General features: G+C 44.5%; 1 protein-coding gene across 1 annotated transcript in view; it reads left to right on the top strand.

The window, feature by feature from the left end:
• The window catches only part of slco5a1b (solute carrier organic anion transporter family member 5A1b), a 90,690-nt gene extending 69,266 nt beyond the window's left edge, over nt 1-21,424 (top strand). The window contains exons 14-23 of the mRNA XM_084706662.1: nt 3,112-3,318; nt 6,477-6,624; nt 6,878-6,951; nt 10,678-10,755; nt 12,300-12,419; nt 12,598-12,764; nt 14,811-14,864; nt 16,511-16,575; nt 18,712-18,785; nt 19,828-21,424. Of these exons, the coding sequence (XP_084562788.1) occupies nt 3,112-3,318; nt 6,477-6,624; nt 6,878-6,951; nt 10,678-10,755; nt 12,300-12,419; nt 12,598-12,764; nt 14,811-14,864; nt 16,511-16,575; nt 18,712-18,785; nt 19,828-19,899 (1,059 nt within the window). The 3' untranslated portion in view covers nt 19,900-21,424. The remainder of the gene's footprint in view (nt 1-3,111; nt 3,319-6,476; nt 6,625-6,877; nt 6,952-10,677; nt 10,756-12,299; nt 12,420-12,597; nt 12,765-14,810; nt 14,865-16,510; nt 16,576-18,711; nt 18,786-19,827) is intronic.
• The last annotated feature ends 305 nt before the right edge of the window (nt 21,425-21,729 follow it).

Below are 21,729 nucleotides of genomic sequence, written 5' to 3'. Positions count from 1 at the left end.
TTGCACGCACTCCCTCAAATGCACACACGCGCACACGGGCCCGTCGCTTCATTGCTGTAACAATTTTCCATTGCCAAATCCTTTTTTACCTTACAATGCTTCAGGTTGTCAGCCATTATGCAGTCACTGTGCAAGTATGACGTTGGATGGGTTGACAGAAACAGTTGAGTTTGATTGACAGGTGGAGTGCCTTCCGTTTGGCTCAGTCTGAGGAGGGTGTGGGGGGATGTGCATCTCTGTCAGCTCGTCCCACCTGGAATGGGAATGTCATCATAGACTGGGGACTGCCATTCTGCGGCAGCCGAACAAGGGCTCACGTCTCTCTCTACTTCTGTACTTCACTCTCTCTCTCTCTTGATGCTTTACTCCTCCCTCTCTCTTCTCACTCCATATGGGTTAGTTGCCTCCTCTCAAACGCGTTCTCCTCCCTTCCTCCCTCTCTCAACGCCCCGACTGTACCGTCAAGTTTTTCCTAATTTTTCCCTTCTCTACTTCTCCATCTCTCGAGTCCTCCCTCTCAGCTCTGACTTCCCCTCAACCCCCACACTTTCTTTCTTTTCCCCTCTCTCTTTTTTCTTTCTCTCCATCCCCTCTCACACCCTCCCTCCCTCTCTTTGTCCATCCACCATGTTGAGTCAGGAGTGCCTTTGTTTGTTTGTTTGTTTTAGCACGGAGGGGCACACCATGGAGAGAGGCCCCCCCCCTGAGATTCTGGAGGGGCGTGCCAACAGAGTGGCCCCCGTGCAGCTTTGCCCTGCCACCCCTGCCACCCGGCCCATTAGCTCTCTATTCTAGGTGGTGCGGGTGGCACGCTCGCTCCACGGTGCCCTCTCCAGATGGGCACGCCCACCGCCCAGGGTGATGTATGGTGCAGACAGCCACATAGACAGACTCTGAACTTGACTCGGAGGGTACACACACACACACACTCTGGTATACAGATTGCGACACTGTGCGCAGACATGCTGTTCAGCATAGCTTTGGTCGTTCTGTGACTGTTGTTTTCCTCTGTGTTTTCCGAAAGTGTTTGATAGAAAAAAGAAGCAATTTAAAACCTGCTTTCCTTTGTAACGGAGTAATAGACGTCTTAGTCGATTCCAAGATTTTTTTCTTGATTTATTTTGGTTTGCACAATTATAATTTTTTCAGCGTTTTATGTCAAATGCCACATCCCAAATCTAAAGCTAATTAAACTAAACATTCAAAGAAAATGGAAGGTACTTATCTTTTGTTATAATTGTCTGATGTTTCTTTTTTTTTACTCAGACATAATAATTTGTATCTGGGGCATATTCTCCCATTCCACATTATATTGTAGTAGCAGGTGTGCCGCACACAACTAAGAACCACAACCATAAACTAAGATAAAGGACCAAGACCAGTGGATGATTAAGTGTGTATAGAAGATAAAAATCTATAAGCCATAAATGAAGATACATATCTCCTCATTTCTTCTAGGCCCAGGGTGGTGCTTGACCATAGCTGTAAATATAAGTTATTTAACACACACTTTGGGTCGAAATGTTCTTAACATTCTCTCCCTCCTATTTGGCTTGTTTTGTAACTTAATTGATTCTCTCAGGGGGAGAAATATTGTTAGCCTCTTAGCCTGTTTTAATGAGGCACCAACTGATTGCTGTAGCTGCTAAATTCACCCTGAACGGTTGCTGGGGTAGGTGTTAACTAGCGTGGTAATACTGTGAATACTACTTTCAGTCAGTAGAAGTGGGATTCCAGGATAGCAACTTAAATTGAGGCTTTATGCTAGAGTGAAGCCTGACAGACAGCCATGTCTGTACTTGGCATGGCAGTACTTGAGCAGCATGGATCATGGATCCCCACTGTGTGTTTGTGTGTGTGTGCGTGTGTGTGTGTGTGTGTGTGTGTGTCTGTGTGTGCGTGTGTGTGTGTGTGTGTCTGTGTGTGCGTGTGTGTGTGTGTCTGTGTGTGTGTGTGTGTGTGTGTGTGTGTGTGTGTGTGTGTGCGTGTGTGCAGAAGAGGATGGATGCTGGTGAGGGAGGTATAGGTAGAGGACTAATTGCCGTGGTTATGACTCATTGGAGCTGACCATAGATCAATGTCTCTGGCAGAATGAGGATGAATGGTGAGGTAAGACCGGCTGAAGAAGGGACAGCAAGATGACATCTGTTCTCACTTACACCAAGCATGCATCATTATTATCTTTTCTCCTGTGATCAAAGCATGTGTGGATACTTATCAGGGATTCTATTACTTAATTACTTGTAATTCATCTATTTCACAATGGGTATTGATCATTATACCGTGTAGCCTACCTATCCAAGCCCATTCTAAATGATGATGCTCTACTAGAATATTGGAGAGAACCAAGTATATTAACCATCTGCCGCAGTTGAACATCAATTAGCAATACAGAGTCATAACAAGTTACCATTGCAACTAAATGAGCTTTAAATGCATTTCCTAGTCTAAAAGTATTAAACTTCACAACTTGGAATGGATATAGGTGCTCAAGGACCACAATTACTGTACTGACCTTGAGAGGTTTGCAAACTATAATCAAAGTGTACATATACACTGTAATCATTCTGTCTACCTATGCTGCTACCCAGCCTGCTAGGATTATTCTGTCTGTTAGGCTTTTTTCTCAAGCCTAACATGATATTAATGCTGTTTTGTGTTTGTACTCCATTTGTGACAGAAAATTGTAGGGTAGAGTTACGTCTAAATCCAGGCATTGTAAATGTTGTGCACGTACAGTATAATATTCAAACTTCAAACAGTATGTCTGTAGATACGCTTTATAAAATGCGGCCCAACCACGTTGGTCGGCAATATTAGGAGTGTTGGAGGAGGTACATATTATAATAGCACAGCAGGGATGAAATAGAAATGAGTTGCTCGATTAACAGCTAGTTAAATACTGACCAAACAACAGGAAACACCAGTGTCAAAGCAGGCTGACCCTGAATCAGCATCGACGAGTATCTTCATCCCCGATCCTAGTCAACACTATCAATCCCCTATGGGACAAGGGTGACCTGAGAATGTAACCATATGACACGACCACGCCTGTTTCCTTGGCGGCAGCTTTGAAGCCGTCTCATGTCGCTCTCCATCTCTGTCTCCTAGGAGCTGTGTCGCCAGCGGATGGCGGTCAAACCGCCGGCGGAGCGGCCCGAGCCGTTCCAGGCCCTCCAGTCTCGCATCAACAGCGTGTCGTCCCAGTTCAGCGACGGGGGGCCGGCCGTCAGCCCCTCGGCCCGCAGCAGCACCTCCTCCTGGTGCGAGGAGCCCGCCCACTCCAACATGGACATCTCCACGGGTCACATGATACTGGTGAGGAGGGCGGCGTCTCGGCAGGGATCCCTGACGTCGGGGGAGGGGGGGGGGGTGGAGAGGGGTGTGTCATTTTGCCTTGTCCTGTTCTCTCTTTTGTGCTTTTCCCGCCGTCTGTCTCTGTCCTCCTTCTCACGCCTACACTTGCGTCATTCTCTCTCTCGCATCTCTTATGCTGTCTTCCTCTCCCTGTCATCACACCCACATGTCTATGTCTGCTCCTCTGCTCTCATGAAAACCCTCATGCCGGGTGCTGAGTCCTATTGGAATTGCGATCAAGCTTTTCAGATCGCTATCATCTCACACGGGGCGTACATGCGTGATGGCGCTTCATGCCTGATGTAACCGCGTAGCCATGAGTTCAAAAAGGCACAAAGAGCTTCATATCTCCAGGACTACAGAGTGATATTTAGGTGGAATTGAACATTCCAAATAGAAGTTGTGCAAAGGAGCCCTGAAAGGATTCCTCATGCATGGTTAGAGTGACATATCCATTCAATGTGATCTATCTGAACGTTTCAAGAGCGCTTTTCTACTCTTCCATGGAGCTTTGGAGAATATCACAGACAGATATGTTTCCTTTGGGCTCCCCATTCATTTTGCTTGAGCTCAACATGAGCAATGCAGGTTCGGTGGGCTTCAGCACCTCGGACAGCTCCAGATGTCTCGCGAAAGCCCCGTAGAAATATGATGTTGGCTACGATTTCTCACTCCGACTGGGTAAAAAGCCGGTCAAGCCACAATTCTCTTATTCACCAAAGTCTTGAGACTTGTAATACGGTCATAGTGATCAATGGAGCACCTTGTAAAACATAAGGGGTCATCTTAAGTCCATTGGAGACCACCACAAGGCAAACAGAATGAAGTGAATAAAACGAAGCCCTGAGTCGTGTCTCACCATACTGTATCACCGAGAGAGGTTGACCCAGGCTAATAGAGAAGGCAGTTGAAATATACCATCCATTATCACGGTCCCTGAGCTGAAAGCCAGATATTTCCTTTATTGCTCCCAGAAGAGCCATCCGTCCATTGTTCCATGGGTAATATTGCGGGGCGTCAAAGAACAACATGATTGCTGAGCAGGTTTTTTACTTTGTCCCCCACAGAAAATTAATTGCCTGGTGTTAAAACCTGGAATCCCAGCATCATGATCCCCCACTGATTTTAATTTGGGGAGAGAAATGGCTTCCACCATCTTATCTTCTGTTAATGTATTACTTTGTCCCAAGCGACATGTAGAGAATCTGACTCTGTGCATAAACTCGCCTGTGTCTTAAGAGGATTAACTTGACTCTATATATAAAGCACATTATCTTGTCTTTTGTTGCTGGGCAAGTAAGTGTTATAGATTATACTCTGTGCAGACTCCATAGAGATGAGCTTGGCAAGGGTGCTAGCATGGTGCTTGTGTGTGTGTGTGTGTGTGTGTGTGTGTGTGTGTGTGTGTGTGTGTGTGTGTGTGTGTGTGTTTGTGTGTGTGCGAGTAATTTGGAATGTTGAGGAACAGTGCATCCCCTGGTTTTGGAAGCCTTGTCCAACTTGTACAGCCGTAACCCATGTCACCCTTCCTTGCGTGGTCTTAGTATCTCTGCGGTCGTATAAGCGGAACAGTACCCAACTTATTCAATGCGGGCTTGGGAAAACGTACTGTACAGCCTGCCTTTCATCCACTTCTATTGGAGAACCAAGATGTCGCCCACACTTCCGTCCCCCTCCCCCAGTGGCTCTCACTGAGGCCCACTACTCCATGACAGGGGCCCACCTACAGACCACGTCAGAGCCACACTGGCCACTCACGTTGCTCTTCTTCTCTCTCCCAGTTCTGATTTTATTGAGCACCTTTGGCAGCTGTAAGCCCTGCACTAAGGGGATTAGCCAGTGTTTGCCCGACACATGGTGATCTCAGCACCTCCTGATTGGATTGCAATAATCCCTTTACACAGCTACAAAACCCCATTACTCTGGCATTAGCTCAGAAGGAGAGAGTGTCTCCCTCGTCTCTCCTCCTCTCTGTTTGGATGCTAGAGAGGGGACAGGGTGGGGGTGGGGGTGTGGTTGTACTCCGCTTGTGTGTTAGTGTGGCACGGGGGTGTTAGTGTAGTGTGTGTCTGTCTGTCTGTCTGTAAAGGTGGGTAACGTATTGGGTTAACGTCCCACAGATGTGATAAGGGTCTACATTACCAACAGTTTGTGGCCATATTCTGTTCTGGTGTAACACAGCGTTAGAGGAGCAGGTTGGAGAGTGTGTTCTGTGTGTCGGGTCATAATGTAATCATATTTTGATATTGGGGGCTGTGTCTGGGCGTTGGCCGGGATTAAGTGTTGTTAAATGTAGGACGTGTATGTGCCTACCTTTCTGTCTGTCTGTCTGTCTGTGTGTGTGTGTGTGTCATTTCCAGCATCAGTAGCAAGAAGGAGCCACACAGTAGCCAATACTGTGTCAGTACTAAGATGGATTCCTTTTTTAACAAAGACCTCTTATTATAGTGGAAGTCCATTAAGCCTTTAAGGGTACTTCATATGAATCCAGATTATGTCCTCCACATTTGTAGCCTATGGTATTAATCATATTTAATGAGGAGCCATTTTAAGTACTCCCTTTTTTTTGTGCAATGAAGCTTTTGTGACACCCCCCCTCTCTCTTCAGTTTTAGAACACTTCATGTTTGTCTGTGATGTGCATCTTACCAAGGGCACCAAACCAGCACCTGCTTAAACCACTGTCTTCCATCATTTGAGTCAAGTTATACCTAACCTGTTAGCCTTGGTGCTAAAAACATTGCGAGGTTCTACATTTACGTTTGACAAGCTCATTACCGGCAGTTCATCAAAGTCTTGGCTCCTTACTTAATTATGAATACAGTATGGAAGGTAATGGCCTTGGTTAAATTGCTTGTCATTTACGGACTGCTATTCCTAACTCTGGCTATGACCACAGACCACTGAGAAAGATCAACTGGGAAGCAATCCAGAGAAGGGAGTTGGGTTCTGAATTGACAATGTATCCTTACTAAAGACACATGCAGAGAGACACAGCACCATCAATAAGACTGGATAAATACTAAATGCACTAACTCCTATCTCATCCTATCTATAACCCACTCTCTTCCTCATCCCAGGCTCTGAGTCTAACTCCTTCTCACCCCTTCTCTCCCTCAGTCGTACATGGAGTCCCACCTGAAGAGCAAGGACCGCCTGGAGAAGGAGTGGGAGGCGCTGTGTGCATATCAGGCTGAGCCCAACGCCTCCACCACCGGCCTGAAGGACGGCAATGCCAAGAAGAACCGCTCCAACACCGTGGTGGCCTGTAAGCTCCCCCCTCTCCTCTCTATGTCTGTCTCAGATGGTCCTGAGGTCCCTTGGGATGGGTACTATCAGACGGTTCTTAGTTGTTTTTTCTGTCGGCCAACGTGGTCCTGTTTACTGATTTGACAGATGTTATTTTATAAGTATTTTTAGAATGTTAGTACTACCCTAGGTTGTGTATTGATTCAAAGCAGAGGAAGTAAAGTCCTTAACGAGGAAGGAAAGTCATTAAATCCTTTACGTTTATATTTCAGATGATCACTCAAGAATAACCTTGAAGCTAGAAAACAGCCAAGGCAATTCTGATTACATCAATGCCAGCCCAATTGTAAGTACCTTCACCACATACTAAATTGAGCTAAATATATATGGTACAAGCAGTCCCAAAGAAACTAAAGCAAAACAGCGCTGTGCAATAATACACTGTGACACTACGGTTGCTTCACTTTGGTAAAAAAACGTATGCTTAGGTGCCATGTGTAACGCTATGAATATCAATATCAGTTTCATAGAAAATATCAGGCAAACATTCACTGGGGAAAGGTGTGAGGAAGGGCACGCACGCTCCACTCAATTCTTTCCATCTTTTGAGAAGCACAATGGATCAGTGAATTCCTGGATATCATTAGCCATGACCTTGAATGATGCTAATGCGACTCCTATGTTTACCATTAAGCAGAGCAACACATTTTGTTTGTTTCTTTCATTTCTGCCTCCAGGTACATGTTGGAGAGCCAGAATGAATAGTGCAAATTCAGTTACTAAATGTATCGGTCTTCATTTTAACATTGGGCAGATTACCAGATTCAGAGGTAGCCATGCATTTCAGATTCCGTCCATGGTACAAAAAATGGCAGGATGTGAGTGACAGAAAGACCTTTTCCTACACAACATCACGACTGACAAACATGATGGGGACAATTGGTTGGTGTATATTTACAGACATACATTTGTTGGCAATATAAATGCTGCAATACCGCTACGCCTACACTCAAATTAAAGAATGAAAGAAAAAAGAGAACAAATGATATGCTTGCACTCGGGAGACTGTTTGTCTGGAAAGTGTGGAAAGTTTTTTGTTCAACTAAAATACACGGTATTAGAGAAATTGCATTGTAGCAGCCCCTGAGAGCTGAAAATAAAGACATTTTGGAAAATCATTGGCAATCTTGTTAATAGGTTGGAATCCTGCTGATTCCATGTGCATTCATCCATACAGCATCTGCATGGTTGTGGAGATATTTCTAAGAAATTCTGACACGTTATCGTCAAAACTCTGGGGTGGTTTTCTGGACATAATAAAACATTGAGAAACATTTATCTTTGTTTCAGACTATGCTTAATCTGTGCAAACAGCCATTTATGTCTTTGAAATGTTCGCTCTGCATAGAGAACATCTTATGTCTAAAGGTAGTCTCAACTATCGAATGTGACACCCTCCGATGGGGCTCTTCCACAATCTCACACTGAGGCGTCTTATTGAGAGATCCTCTCCTTCTCTTCCTTTTCTCGAGGGAAGATTCCATTTTGAGGATCCAATAATGGGAGTCTTTGCCGTCATGAATTCTGGTACTCCTCATTCCTATGAGAGTTAATAGTTTTGCTGAGGTTTTTATTGAAGTGTCTGCTATTAAATGGATACTAAAATAAGATTTGGATCCAATATTCTGTACATACTCTATAAAAAAAACATCTTCCAATAGAACACAGGAAACTCTTGACCACTGGCTGTTGCGTTCAATTTCTCACAACCAACCAACCTCACCACCCCACCCCCCCCACCCACGACAAAAACTCCTCATGGATTCTGGTTCCCCATGTCCACTTTCAATACCTTTTCAAACACCTTCGTCTGGAAGGGAAACCAAACAAATGTGAGTCACCACCACCGCTAGCATCTGTGGACAAAAACAGCACCGGCCACTGCGTTCGAGGATCCCTGGCGAGTCAGACTAGAGTAGAGACAAAAGCGTATGACAGAGTGGGAAGCCCCCCCTGCCGAGGTGACAGACAGGAGAGTGCAGCTCGGTGCTGCTGCAGCCCACCGGGCACGGTCAACGGGTTGGGGGTGCAGGGGTGGAGTGGGGGGGGTTGGTTGGGGGGGGTGGTAGTGGTGGGTGTTTTAAGAAAGGGGTCGGTAATTACCGCCACGCTGGACCCTGACTGAGCCCGAACAAAACCGAGCATAATTACTTCTGTTGTGTCACTGCTGATTGGGCAGCGGGATGGGGATGGTGGGGGTGGGGTAATCTTTTATTTTCCCTTTTCTAAAATTGTGAGGTCGGGGGCGGGAGGGAGGGGGGATGGAGGGAGGGGTGGTAATAAAGGGACTGGGAAGGTGTGCGGGTGTAGGTTTGTTAGTGTGAAAGGGTGGGAGTGAGAGACTGTTTTCACGGAGAACCCCCATCAATGGCACCGGCAGACCTGCTCTCTTGATGACCACGCCGGCTGCCACAAAAACACAGACACACTCAAGAATGTCATTAGCACCGCATCTCAGTTTGTAAGACAGGAGGCACTTGGACGTGTCAGGAAACATTGTGTCTCCCGAGAGATGGAGAAGGAGGGAGGGAGGGAGGGAGGGAGGGAGGGAGGGAGGGAGGGAGGGAGGGAGGGAGGGAGGGAGGGAGGGAGGGAGGGAGGGAGGGAGGGAGGGAGGGAGGGAGGGAGGGAGGGAGGGAGGGAGGGAGGGAGGGAGGGAGGGAGGGAGGGAGGGAGGGAGGGAGGGAGGGAGGGAGGGAGAAAGACAAAGAAGGGGGGGACCAAGGCATGCGCAAAGATGAGGGACAGCTACTTTATCTGTCTATTTCTCCTCCCTTCGTGTTTCTCCCCCTCTCTCCCTCTCCCTGTCTCTTTTTCCCCCTCCCTCGTCCCTTCTTCATCTGGCAGCCCTTACCTCTCCACTCTTGCTCTCTCCCTTGTTCTGTCTCCCAACTAAATGAACCTCACACAGTTCCCTCTCTCCCTCCCTCCATATTGGGTCTACATCGGTCTGCTTTAGAAGCTTAACGTCTCCTGGGAGATTGCATCAGAGGAGGGACATTAACAGTTTTTTGGGGGGTTATTCTCGCATAGGCCAAAGCAATGCTTTTTGACTTGTTGTAAGCCTTCATAATCAATAGCATCTTAATTAAAGGGAAAAAGTCTGTCCCCCCCATCCTTTCCCAAACACTACTGTGTATTCATGGTTGTACTGTCTAATTGAAACTGCAAGCCCCCTAATAAGAACTGGTCCTTTCTTTGCCTAACATTATACATTTCAGTTAAAAGTGTAATATTTTTTGCTAACCTCGAGTCAATTTAAAAGATTTGACTAATCTGAATTATGAACGAACAGGAGACCATTTAAGACAATTTTGTGTGCGGGTGTGTGTTTCTGAATTATCTGTCTCCCTCCATAATTGCTTCTAGCTAAATTGGCCTATCCAATTATTCGATTTTCCATACTATTTGCATGGTAATAGGTATGAGTGTCACTCACCTATTCTCTCAGTCGCCTCACGTTTCACACCCACTTTTCTTGTCAACTTTGGCTTCCACCAGCAGGAGACGTTTGAGCTCCTTGTTGTTTTTAAGCACCACAGAAGAAGAGAAACATTTGAATCAACATTTTGGAACTCAATGGAGCGCTGGCTTCCACAAACATTTGGTTAACCACTTTGAATGATTTTGCACACTGCATTAACCCAAAGGAAACCTTGAACGCTTCAATGGCCGCCAAGTAATTTCTGAGTGGGACCTCCTGGTTTGGCATCACTCTCAATGGTGCTTGCCTCACTGCCAGTATGGCAGTTTGGATGGGCAAATTAACATATGCTAAAACCGCCCGCGCTGATTGATGTAGCTTCCTTCCTCAATCAGTAATGACTTCATCAGTGGTGTTGTTTTACAGTTATTTATTTAGAAATATATGTGAATTTGTATGTCCCAATTTGAAAGAATAATACTGCAACATCTACTGATGGTACTGATCTACTTTCTCTCTGTTTCTCTCTCTCTCCTCTTCTCCTCTCCTCCTCTAATTTCCCCTGTCCCTCATCCCTCTTTTTCTCAGATGGACCATGACCCGAGAAACCCGGCCTACATCGCCACTCAAGGCCCTCTTCCCTCCACGGTCGCTGACTTCTGGCAGGTAGTCCACACACACACACACAGACACGCTCATACTACACTTTATACACACCAAACTCTCAAACACACTGACAGACACGCCACACACAGACAGGAAGACACACACACCCTCCTTCTCTTATTCATTAAATCAATAATTTCCCCAGTCTCAAACAAAAAGGAACTGCAGTGTTATTACCATCGTAAGTCACAGACGACAACTGCATTCTCGAGCTAGTGTTAGAATTCTCACCAGTGCCACAGTATGTAACCCTAGCACACAATCTAACCCCAAATGCTGAGCAAAAATGTCTGCTTATTGTACGCAAACCGAGTGGGCCAGTCTTGTCTTCAGACCAGGGAGAGATCCTTTTGAATTAGATTAGAATCTTTAGGGAAATCGACCATAAGAATTTGGTCCCACTACTATGATAATGGAGGGGCTTGGAAGAGGGAGGGAATTGTTGAGAAAGAGCTCTTGAATTGTGCCATGGACTGGACTGAAATGCCTGTCCCAGCATGGGAGCCACTGGGGTATGAGTTTGGGCCTCTCAGCGGACCCCCCTTCCCCTTCTTTTTTTCGGGCTAATCCCTGAAGGTTGTGAACACACTCCCTCTCTCATTCTGTCACACACACACACACACACAACAATCTATTCCCCTCCTGCCCATTCCATAGACTTATAGTCCAATTCAATAGGTCTCACAACACAGCATGAGGCTGTACTCTCTCCTTCCCTCTCTCTCTCTCTTCTTGCCCCTCCTCTCCTTCCCCTGTCTCAGTCATTAAGTAGGCTGAGGGCTGGCCAGGTCTGGATGCCTTCATATTCAGGCTGAACCACAGGCTTCTGTAGCATCCATTCTTGCCAGCATAATACGGTCTGAATGTTACCCTCATTGGAAGCCTTCTAATCAGCACTGTCTTAGCGAGGTGGTCCTGTGTCTCCCTAAATCGTTTTATTTTTTCCCCATGTGGTGTTAACGTATTGCATATTGTACCATGGTGACGGTAAAAATGTAGACAAGATAGAGAGTTCGATAGCTAGAACGTTGCACTTTATCAAATCCATAAATCGTAGAAATACTTTTTGGACCATTGCTGTGGGTTCTGTGGATGACGGCCTCCGGAGTCAACGTCTGGATGAGCTAATGACCAGAACAGTATTGTTTTATCAGGTCCGTTATTGCTAGCTCTCACTCTACACAAGCACAATGGCTCTCCTGAGCCCACAAGACATAGGCAAAAGCAGATATGGCCGTCAGCAAGATAAATGTCACCATTTGGGGAGCCAGGTTTGAAAATAAAAAAGAGAGAAACCATCATAATTATAGTTTTGAGTCAATCAGTACTCCTTTTGACAGACTCTGTATTTGAGTGACTCACAGCTTAGACAAACGTTCTTCTCTTGCATTTTTGGGAAAGTAGATCAAAAACATGATTGTGAAGTTCAAGAGAATGTGCGACTGAATAGCAATGTGGGATTGAGTCAGTCAGTATCTCTCTCCCATGGTATTTCAACACCAAAACCGGGGACGAAATGGCGGTTGTGTTGTGGTTGTGTGCAGATGGTGTGGGAGAATGGATGTGTGGTCATCGTGATGCTGACTCCTCTGACAGAGAGCGGGGTGAAGCAGTGTTATCACTACTGGCCTGATGAGGGCTCCAACCTCTACCACATCTACGAGGTACGGAACCCCCTCTAGCATCCTGCTGTTTTTCTTTTTCTTTTCTACGACATTACTATTCAATATGGTGCATTTTATTTATTCATTCTATTTTTAAATGAATATGCCAGGTGTGTATTTCCGGCTGCATTCAATGCTAGCATCTCTCTGTGTTTGTGTGTGTGTTTTGTGACACTAGGTCAACCTGGTGTCAGAGCACATCTGGTGTGATGACTTCCTGGTGCGAAGTTTCTACCTGAAGAACATGCAGACCAATGAGACACGCACTGTCACACAGTTCCACTTCCTAACCTGGCTCAACCAGAATGTTCCCGAATCCAACCGGACACTCTTGGACTTCCGCAGGTAAGCCCAAAAATAAATCTCCAAATAATGTCTTTGCCACTCTCGGATGAATAGAATTGTAAATCTGGATAAAACAAATCGACTTCAATTGCAATTGATTCCATCTTACCAGTTTTTTTATTTTCCCTTCACCCACCCCTTCCTCCTTCTCTTCTCAATGTATCCGTTTCGTGATAAGACATATAGCTTGGCTGGTGTGATGTCTTAATATCGGCTTTGCTGCTCCCTCAGGTTTAACATAGATTTACTCCCTGTACGTCTTTGATGGAACCTGGTGTTGCTGTGTTTGCGGTGTATGTTAATACCTTGCTAGATGTTGGCTATTTTCTTGGTGGACTAGAGTTAGGCTATGGTCTAAACCCTGTAGCCAGTTATCACTTACCAATCTATGAGCTTTTCTTGAGGAGATAAGACGTTGAATCTGTTTACAGGGTGAGAAAATTATGAAGGAAGTACAGCAGTATTACTATGTTTCTTCGAATCTTATCTTTATTGTACTGCATTGGTGGGTTACCTGTCTCATTCGATTTGGGGGTTTGAGTCCGTAATCTGCAAGCTGATTTCACTCCTGCTGTATGTTGGCATGTGTTTAACACAACTCACTCCCTTCTGATCAAGCACAACGGCACTCTTTACTTTGTGAAACGACCCAGTTTTTTTATTGTTTTTTGATTGGGCTTTTTTCCCTCTTGTTTGTTTTTGCCAAGCTAACTAGCGGTTGCCACTGTCATTTTTGTGATGTTGCAGCTAGTAATATGAGCCCAGTTGCATAGTCACAAAAGTGATCATTGGAAACTGCGATTCTGCAACCAAAAAGAGGGGCCTCGTGGACCCCTCCTCTCCTCTCCTGCCTCAGTTCTCCTCCCTCCCTCTCTGGCCATCTCCGTCTTTCTTTACTCTGTGTCCAATGACCTATAATGACCTCTTGCCTTTCGCTTGCTGATGATTTGCTTGACTTCCTCTGATCAAACCCACCTCCTCTCTCTCTCTCTCTCTCTCTCTCTCTCTCTCTCTCTCTCTCTGTCTGTCTGACCCTTCAACTTCTGGTGCGCCTCTTTCCTGTCCTTTGAATTAGCTCCCACACCGACCCCTCTCCCCAAACCCCTGACCACCCCTACACCCAATGGTCATCCTCCTCCTCTTGTTCCAATGGTAACCTTGCTGATGGCTTCTGTGGTCAGATCTGTCTGCAAAAAAACGGGTTTCAACATTTGTTTGCAGACCTGAATCAAATATTTCTTGCTTAATACTTGGGGTGCAGTTGACTTTGGTGCATTGGATTCCCAAGGTTTTCACAATATCAGTGAATCCTTTGATTCCACTATGCCAGGAAAGCTGCACTAGCCAGTGCACCTCACGTACTTCAGCCTAAAAGGTCCTCTGAGGTTTGAGTTCATTAAATGAACATGGACAATTTCAATATGATCAAGGTGGTGCTTCCTCCAACGTGCTCTTTGGTGTACCACCATCTTGATGAGTTCACGTACATTACATTCCATACATATCTACTGTACCTCTCTGCTGTTTAGGGACAATGAGCTAGGGATTATTCCTGGGCAGTTGAATGTACTGGCAAACTGTTTCTTCTGTAATTCATCTCTTCAACAACTGCCTCTTAAAAGCCTGAAACCTGCAACACCCTTGGATGAGGGGTGTGAACATGTTTCATTATATAAGGAGAACAGAATAGCAATGAACACACATTCTTTCCTTCATTAGATCAAACCTATTGATCCCCATAGCCAGTCTTATCTGGTCACATATATTAGGTATTTAATTGTGAAAAGTGGTCTGATTATCAGGTTGGAAAACTTAACTCTCTCACTTTGCAGAGGCTCCATGTCACCTTATGGACTTTTGGCCCTAAAGCTATTAAATACATGCCAAACTGTAAAAACAATATATACGAATGAAGTAAAAAGTAATGTTTAGTTCAATTTTGGAAGGTAGAGTGTGAAAATGACATCCTACGCCATTCTGTGTTTTTAATTAAACGTTCATGTGGGGTTGAACTGTTTATGATGCATATCTTCTCTTCTGTTACAGAAAGGTCAACAAATGCTACCGGGGACGCTCTTGTCCTATTATAGTCCACTGCAGGCAAGTACAGACCAATTATCACCCTACGTCATACAACTGTCAAGCAGGCTCAAACTGCGCATGTCGGTTGCAAAAGAGAACTTCTCCCCAGTCTATTACACTTGGAGTGTCGATCAGGTCATCATATATTTTTGGCCACTGGATTGCAGGGCTTGATATTAACTTTTTGAGGCTCTTGGTCTTTGGCCAAATACATTTATGTTTCACTTGTTTATGCACAAAAATCACTTGACCCCGATACCCTTAAATAGCCTGACAAAGTGATCGAGCAAAACTAGCCTGGCTAACGGAGGTCGCTTTCTCAGGCAAATGACGAATGAAACAGGCTCGGTTAAAGAAATCCGAGATGCTGTCTATCTTCATTAGACTCGTATCTACATTAGGCAGTCCTCCCTGACGTTTCTGGTGTAGAATGGAGTGAAGTACAACATTGTGCACACTGCCAGTGAGCGAGTCTGACTAAGGCTAACGTCAAAATAGTGTAATGGGGATGCAGTGTCCCTCAGATTTCCAGTTTAAACAAATCAGAAAAATAATCGGACCAGCTGGCTAAAGCAGAATTCCCATATCTCTTGAAAGCTGCCCTGCTCAACTTTTTAGATGTAGAATTGACTGTAAAATTATGGACTTTGTGACATGACGTGAAGACATGGTTGCCGCTCAACTATGCGGTCTGTACCGGGCGACATTCTCACTCAAATTTCCAGACTTTCGTGACCCAAATCAAAATTCTGATGACAGATCAATGGTTAATCGCTTTCTCTCTTTAAGGCTGTCCTCCTCAACCTTTTTGGTCTTTTTAAATCTAACTATTTGTATTGTCCGTGTGGTCCTTTTGCCATTTAAAATGCTATCCTTTCCCGGTTTTCTGCAGCCACATGGCGCGCGCATCCCGCATGTTTACAAACAAATAATTGGTCTATAGACACAGGCTTTCCTTCATCATGACCTCTTCAACCCTATTAGGTAATGTCACATTCGAGGTGCTCAGTTAACTACAGTGGGCTTGTGTTCAGTCATCTCTGACCATTATGTACAAGCATGCCACGGTGTGTCCACACCAGTGTGTATTATGTACCACGGTCTCTCAGAAGGTCATTTTCACTGAGCCAACACCGTTTATCTGAAAAAAAAGGAAGCACCTGAATGAGAAAATAATATTTTCTCATGTCACAAGAATCTCAAATTAAACATGTAGAAATGTTAGTATTCAATTCGTTTTCAGCTGTTCCTTGAAATTGGATGTTGCAGATTGCTATTTTTTCCTGTTACAAAAATTATACCATAAATAACGTTTTTGTTCCATAATTTGCCCCTTTGATCATGTTTATCCCCTTGAAATAGCATTAGTTGACTCATATGCATGACATATTACATTTTGCTCATTGCATTCACCTGTTACAACATGTCAGTTTTTCTGGAACTGAAACTAAATCAACAAAGAGTAGTTTTAAGATGTACAATAATCTTGCCTCAAAATGTTGTTGGCCAAGTCGACGTGGAAGCTTGCCTTTATGTTTTTGGCTTTAATACTTATAATTTACCTCTCTTTTACTCTCTCTCTCTCTAAATCTCTTGCATCTCTCTTCCTCCCCTTTTCTCTCTTTCTCCATTCATCTCTCTCTCTCCACCTTTCTCTATCACAGCGATGGCGCAGGCAGAAGTGGAACATACATTCTGATTGACATGGTTCTCAACAAGATGGCTAAAGGTGAGCGGACAGTATTTTTATTGTTTCTCCCTTCACACTGGTCCAGTTGGACATGCTGCCATGGCAACATGCATACCAAATTTTTCAGCCATGGGTTTAGAAATGCATTAGAGGGGAGACTGGCCTCTGTGGAATGTTACATAAAGAGGGAGACTGAGAAAAAGAATGTGACAGAAAATAGTTCCGTAACAAATACAGTAGATTTGAGACGGTATGGTGTGCAGGTTTATCTGTGTTTGTGCGTATGTGCACCTGTACTATATTTGGGCTACACACTCACTTGTGACCGCAACCAGGAAGGTATGTGTCTGTCGCAGTCTCCCTGAGCGATGCAGCAGTCCTGTCCTGCCTGGCCTTAACCAAAGATGAAAGGGCAGAGTGGCCATCCTTGCCCCCACTGAGAAGCTGCTTTTCCCAGGCTGTCACACTGTGCGGCCGGCTCAGAACCCCCCCCTCCTCCCTACCAACAGGGCAGGGGTCTGGGCCGGGCTGGGCCTGTCAGGGGGTGGGGGTGGGAGGGCTGCAGGGGGTTGGAGTGGGGTACAGTCTTTGTCTGGCCCCTGAGAAGCTGGAGGCCCCAGGTTGCTGCTACGGCGTTCCTTCAGCCTGATCAAAGCCACCTCCAGGAGCCTCGGACACAAAATCATCCCAACCCCCACCGCCCCAATCCTTTTCTCTCCTTCCTTTTTTCCCAAGGAATGAATTGTAAATTCAACTGAGAATTATGCCGAGGGTTTTTTCCTTTCTTTTTATTTGCTTCTTTTTTTTTTCTTCCCAAAGCTTCTCTCTGTGTCTCTCTCTCTATCTATCTCTCTCCCTCTCTCCTGTAATGTTCTCTCTATCTTAAGAATCCTATGCACAAGAGCAGGGGTGCTTTGAGGGGCCTAGTGTCCAGCTGGTAAGCACAGCTCAGCTCTGCTTATTCACGGCTTCCTCAAGGGCCAGGGCTTTCTTTCTTTTTTTTTTTCTTCTCCTTTGGTTCTCTCTCTCCTTGAGGAAGGGAGTCTTACGAGAAGGGAACTCAAATGAGCCCGTTTATACTTCTTCCATCTAAAGTGTGGTTTATTATAAACCCGCACAAAAGCATGAGTTGTTAAGTCCCTTCAAAATAAAGGCCTTAGTAGAGTAAGGCTAGTAGAACCGTGTGGCTTTCTTGGATGGAACGGAGTCTATTGTACTTCTGGTGATTTGAATAATAGAATGGGACTTGAATGAGCTTTTCTACTCATTCATTTTCTGCTTTTTTTTTAAACAGATAGTTAGCACTTTTGATTCGTGCAAATCAGGGAGGAGGAGGAGCCTGCAGTGCTGTGAAGAGTGGGAAAGAGTACAGAAAACCAATTCCATCTTTTATTTTATTTTTGCAATTTTGCACCTCTTTTTCTCTCTCTCTCTCTGAGACATCATTTTTCTTCTTTCTCCTCCCCTTTGCGAGGTTTTCACGGTGAACACGGAAAGCTGTCCAGGCGATGGTGTAGTCTAGCCCCAATTAGTTCAAGATTCAGATAGCCTTGGTCTTTGTGATCACCAGCGTGTTCCGTCGGCAGGGGGGCACAGCCCGCTGCCAACTTCATCACCATGTCTGAACAAACGGGCATGGTGCCATGCTGGTGAGCAGGCACTGGTACACTCTCTGCCAAAAGGTGGCCTGGTATTTACTAGTGACAAGTATCAAGTCACCTGAGGGGGGCATCTGAGGGGGGGGCACCTGACATGACGCAGGTTTAAAACAGGGCCCCCCTCCGATACGAGGATTAAAGTGGTGTACGGGGGAACGTTGGTGGAGCCGACCAGAAGGCTGATGGGAAAGGGAGCAGATGACACAGCTTTTATCAAGGTTCTGAATCAGACACTCGACACTTTCACAAAGTCCAGTGTTCTTTCCCTTGGATCTGCTCCTCCTTCTCATCCCCTTGTTTTTCATCCCAACAACAAAACAATCTGCACCTCACGTGTGTCGGTGGTTATCCGTGTGTGTGTGTGTGTGTGTGTGTGGACTCAGATGAATGCAACAACGTGCCGTTCCAAAGGGAGAGGGTATATAAAAGCAGAATGACAGATGCTGGCTCGGATGATCTTTCCTGGTCTTTGAACTCCATCCAACTGTGTGTGTCTGTACGTGTGTGTGTGTTGCAGGTGCGAAGGAGATCGATATTGCTGCCACCTTGGAGCACCTAAGGGACCAGAGAGCGGCCATGGTCCAGACAAAGGTATCATCCTTGTCTCTCCGTCTTTGTCTGTCTCTCCACGATTCTCTCTTGGTCTCCCTCCCCCCCTTTCTCTCTCCTTTTCCCTCACGGTCTGTCTCGCCCTCGACGTATTGCTTCCTGTCTCTCTTTTCTTCCTTTCCCTCACTCTGTCCCAACCTCTCTCTCCCCCACCTCTCTCTCCTTCTCTCTCTTCCCCCTCTCTTTCACCCTTACACCCCCCCCCCCCCTCTTTTTCAACTTGGGGAAGCTTTAATGACAGCCTTTGATTTGTGAACAGCAAGTGGGTGGGGCTCTAAGCTGCCACTGCCTAACCCCCTATCTCACTATTTTAAATCAAGGTGGTGAGCTCACTTATAAGAGTGAGGCAAGCTCAATATAAGAATGAACACACACTGCCTCTCCCACTCTGCTTACTCTCTCTTTGTCTCTCCCTCTCTCAGACAGACCAATATACTGTACATAGATTCATACACGTTCCCTCTGCATATTCATGGGGGGGTCACTTGAATGTGTTTTTCCAGTCACAGTCAACATTTTAAAAAGATTAGACAGTCAATTGTTGACCCGTTCTCACTCGATTAAATCACTGCTGAAGCTGTCTTTATTTTCAAGGTATTTATACTGCATATCATATGCAATTTAGTTTTTGGCTATATATTCCAGAACTGAGCAGAGAATCGAAATGTCAGTGTAAACCTGTGGTCATTTTTTATTTTGTTCAAGTGATGTCGTTTTTGTAGTATTAAAAATATAGGAGTATGTCCCAGGACAAATTTCAGACAAGTTAGCAAGCAGTTAGTTTGTCTACATGGTTGACACACATACTTCACATATGAATAGGTTACAGTTTCACTCCCCCTACTGGTTATCAACATTAGAACACTTGTAAGCAAATGTGTGGCAAATGCAAATTATATGCGGCAACTGTGATCTGAAGTTTCATACCTTTAGGTTTGGGATGTTTCTGTATGGCTTAACCTTCTGTCTCTTTTCCCCATTTCTCTCTCTCTCTCTCTCTTTCTTTCTTTCTCTCCACTCCCAGGAGCAGTTTGAGTTTGCATTGACAGCTGTTGCGGAGGAGGTGAACGCCATACTCAAAGCTCTGCCACAATGAGAGCAGCCAAGCCTCAGCAGACCCCCGCCCCCTCCTCCCCAAACTGAAACTCCCCTCTGCCCCCCCCCACTCGTTTCATACCACCCTCTTCAACTCCCCCTCTTCTTCCACCCCCTTCCACATTTCCCTCCCTCTTCTCCTCCAAAACACTTCATGTTTCCCACAATCCCCTCTCTTCCACACCCACTCTCTCTCCTCTAATCTTCTACCCCCTCTTCTCTACTTTTCCTCTGCTCCCTCCTTCTCCTTCATCTCTCCTTCTTTTTCTCTCCTCCTCCTGTTCCTTCTTGTGAACATTGTGCCAGAAGCCGTGACTGGATATTAAGAGTTGTACATAGACCCCGATATTGTGATCCCCTATGAAGCTTGTATTTCAAACTGAAGATTCATTGCATTCAAACAACCTTACTGATTGACCAATGTTTCTCTCTGTGATAGGTTTGAAGGCGTTTATCATATAATTATTATTTCTAGATATTTATACAAGTGTGTCTGTAAAATATGATCTGTCCAACAGCCTCCTTCCCTTCTGTAAACAAAAAAGAGTCTTTAGCCAAGTCATATTTTAAATGTAATATTCTGTATCTTCTAATTTCTTACACTGGAGATGTACAAAAAAAGATCTAAATTATAACTACTCAATTATACTATGGAGATATTTAGATTAGGAACATGATGATTTTGTGTAATTAGGAGTAACTACACAAGGTGTATGTTTCCTCTCACTGTTGAGACCTTTACAATATACGTATATTGGTTAGCTGTTACAGACAAAACAAATGATTTAAAATGTACTAATGCCTGCCTCAAATAAAGCAGTACAATGAATGAAATTGTATTTTTCAGTTATTATAGCAGCTCCTTCATGTAGCATAAATGGTTTAAGTATGAAAAGTAGTTGCCAATGTCAAGCCAAGGTAGCATGGAAAGACTAAATCCATTAGTTTGCCCTATAGGCATGCTTTTTATGTATCTTTTGAATCAGTGGGATAAAACACAGACTCCATTTTTTTCAGAATTGACTGCAAAGTGTTTACTCATTGTTTTAATTTCATGGAAAACGCACATAGAAACTGCTTATAGAAACTGGTAATGACTAGTTGTGAGTACAGTACTAATTATTTTGTCAAATGTGTGTAAGCTGTATTTCTATCTTCAATGTGATAAATCTTTGTTTAGCAATATTTTTTTCCATATTTCAGGCAAACCAAGTCATGGTATTACTTTTTGTGCACAAGCCAAGGATAGTTAATGAAATGTAATGTGATCTATTCATTTCCTAAACTGAAGCTAGTACTCATAATGTTGATATCCTTTTCCTGCTGTCCACTAGAAAACCTCAATTTTCCTTCTGTTTTTTTTTTTTATAGATTGCTGATCTATTCCATTAGTCTGTATGTACATATTAGTCAAAACAACTTGAATGTTTTTTTTTTAGTAAGATAAAAAAGCTCTTGTGAATAAAGTCCCAATCATCAAAGTGCAGAGTGTTGTGTTGCAAACACGTTCTATGTGCTTTGAAATCTTTGTTGTTATTTTCAACATTTCATTATCTCCTTTTAAAGCTTTCTTTATGTCTTCTCTAGATTCTGGGTAGGTGGCAAATATCTGGTTGAACAACAATTTTGAGAACTGATCTGTTATATCTGAATAGTTTAGCCTTTAGTTATAGCCTTTAAATCTGCAGTCTGGGGCTTGTCTTCTAGCTCAACATAGCTTCTTTTGAAAAACATTATGCTTCACATAACTCTCAGATGAATTAGCAGATGTAGAGTATGAGAAAACTCATTCTGACTAATAAGTCCCAACTTTGGGAATAAAGTATGGGAT

The sequence above is a fragment of the Hypomesus nipponensis genome, chromosome 10, assembly GCF_054491055.1.
Source record: "Hypomesus nipponensis isolate SF chromosome 10, ASM5449105v1, whole genome shotgun sequence".
Lineage (NCBI taxonomy): Eukaryota > Metazoa > Chordata > Actinopteri > Osmeriformes > Osmeridae > Hypomesus > Hypomesus nipponensis.
Note: the sequence above shows the minus strand (reverse complement) of the source record. Positions and strands in the feature narration are given on the sequence as shown.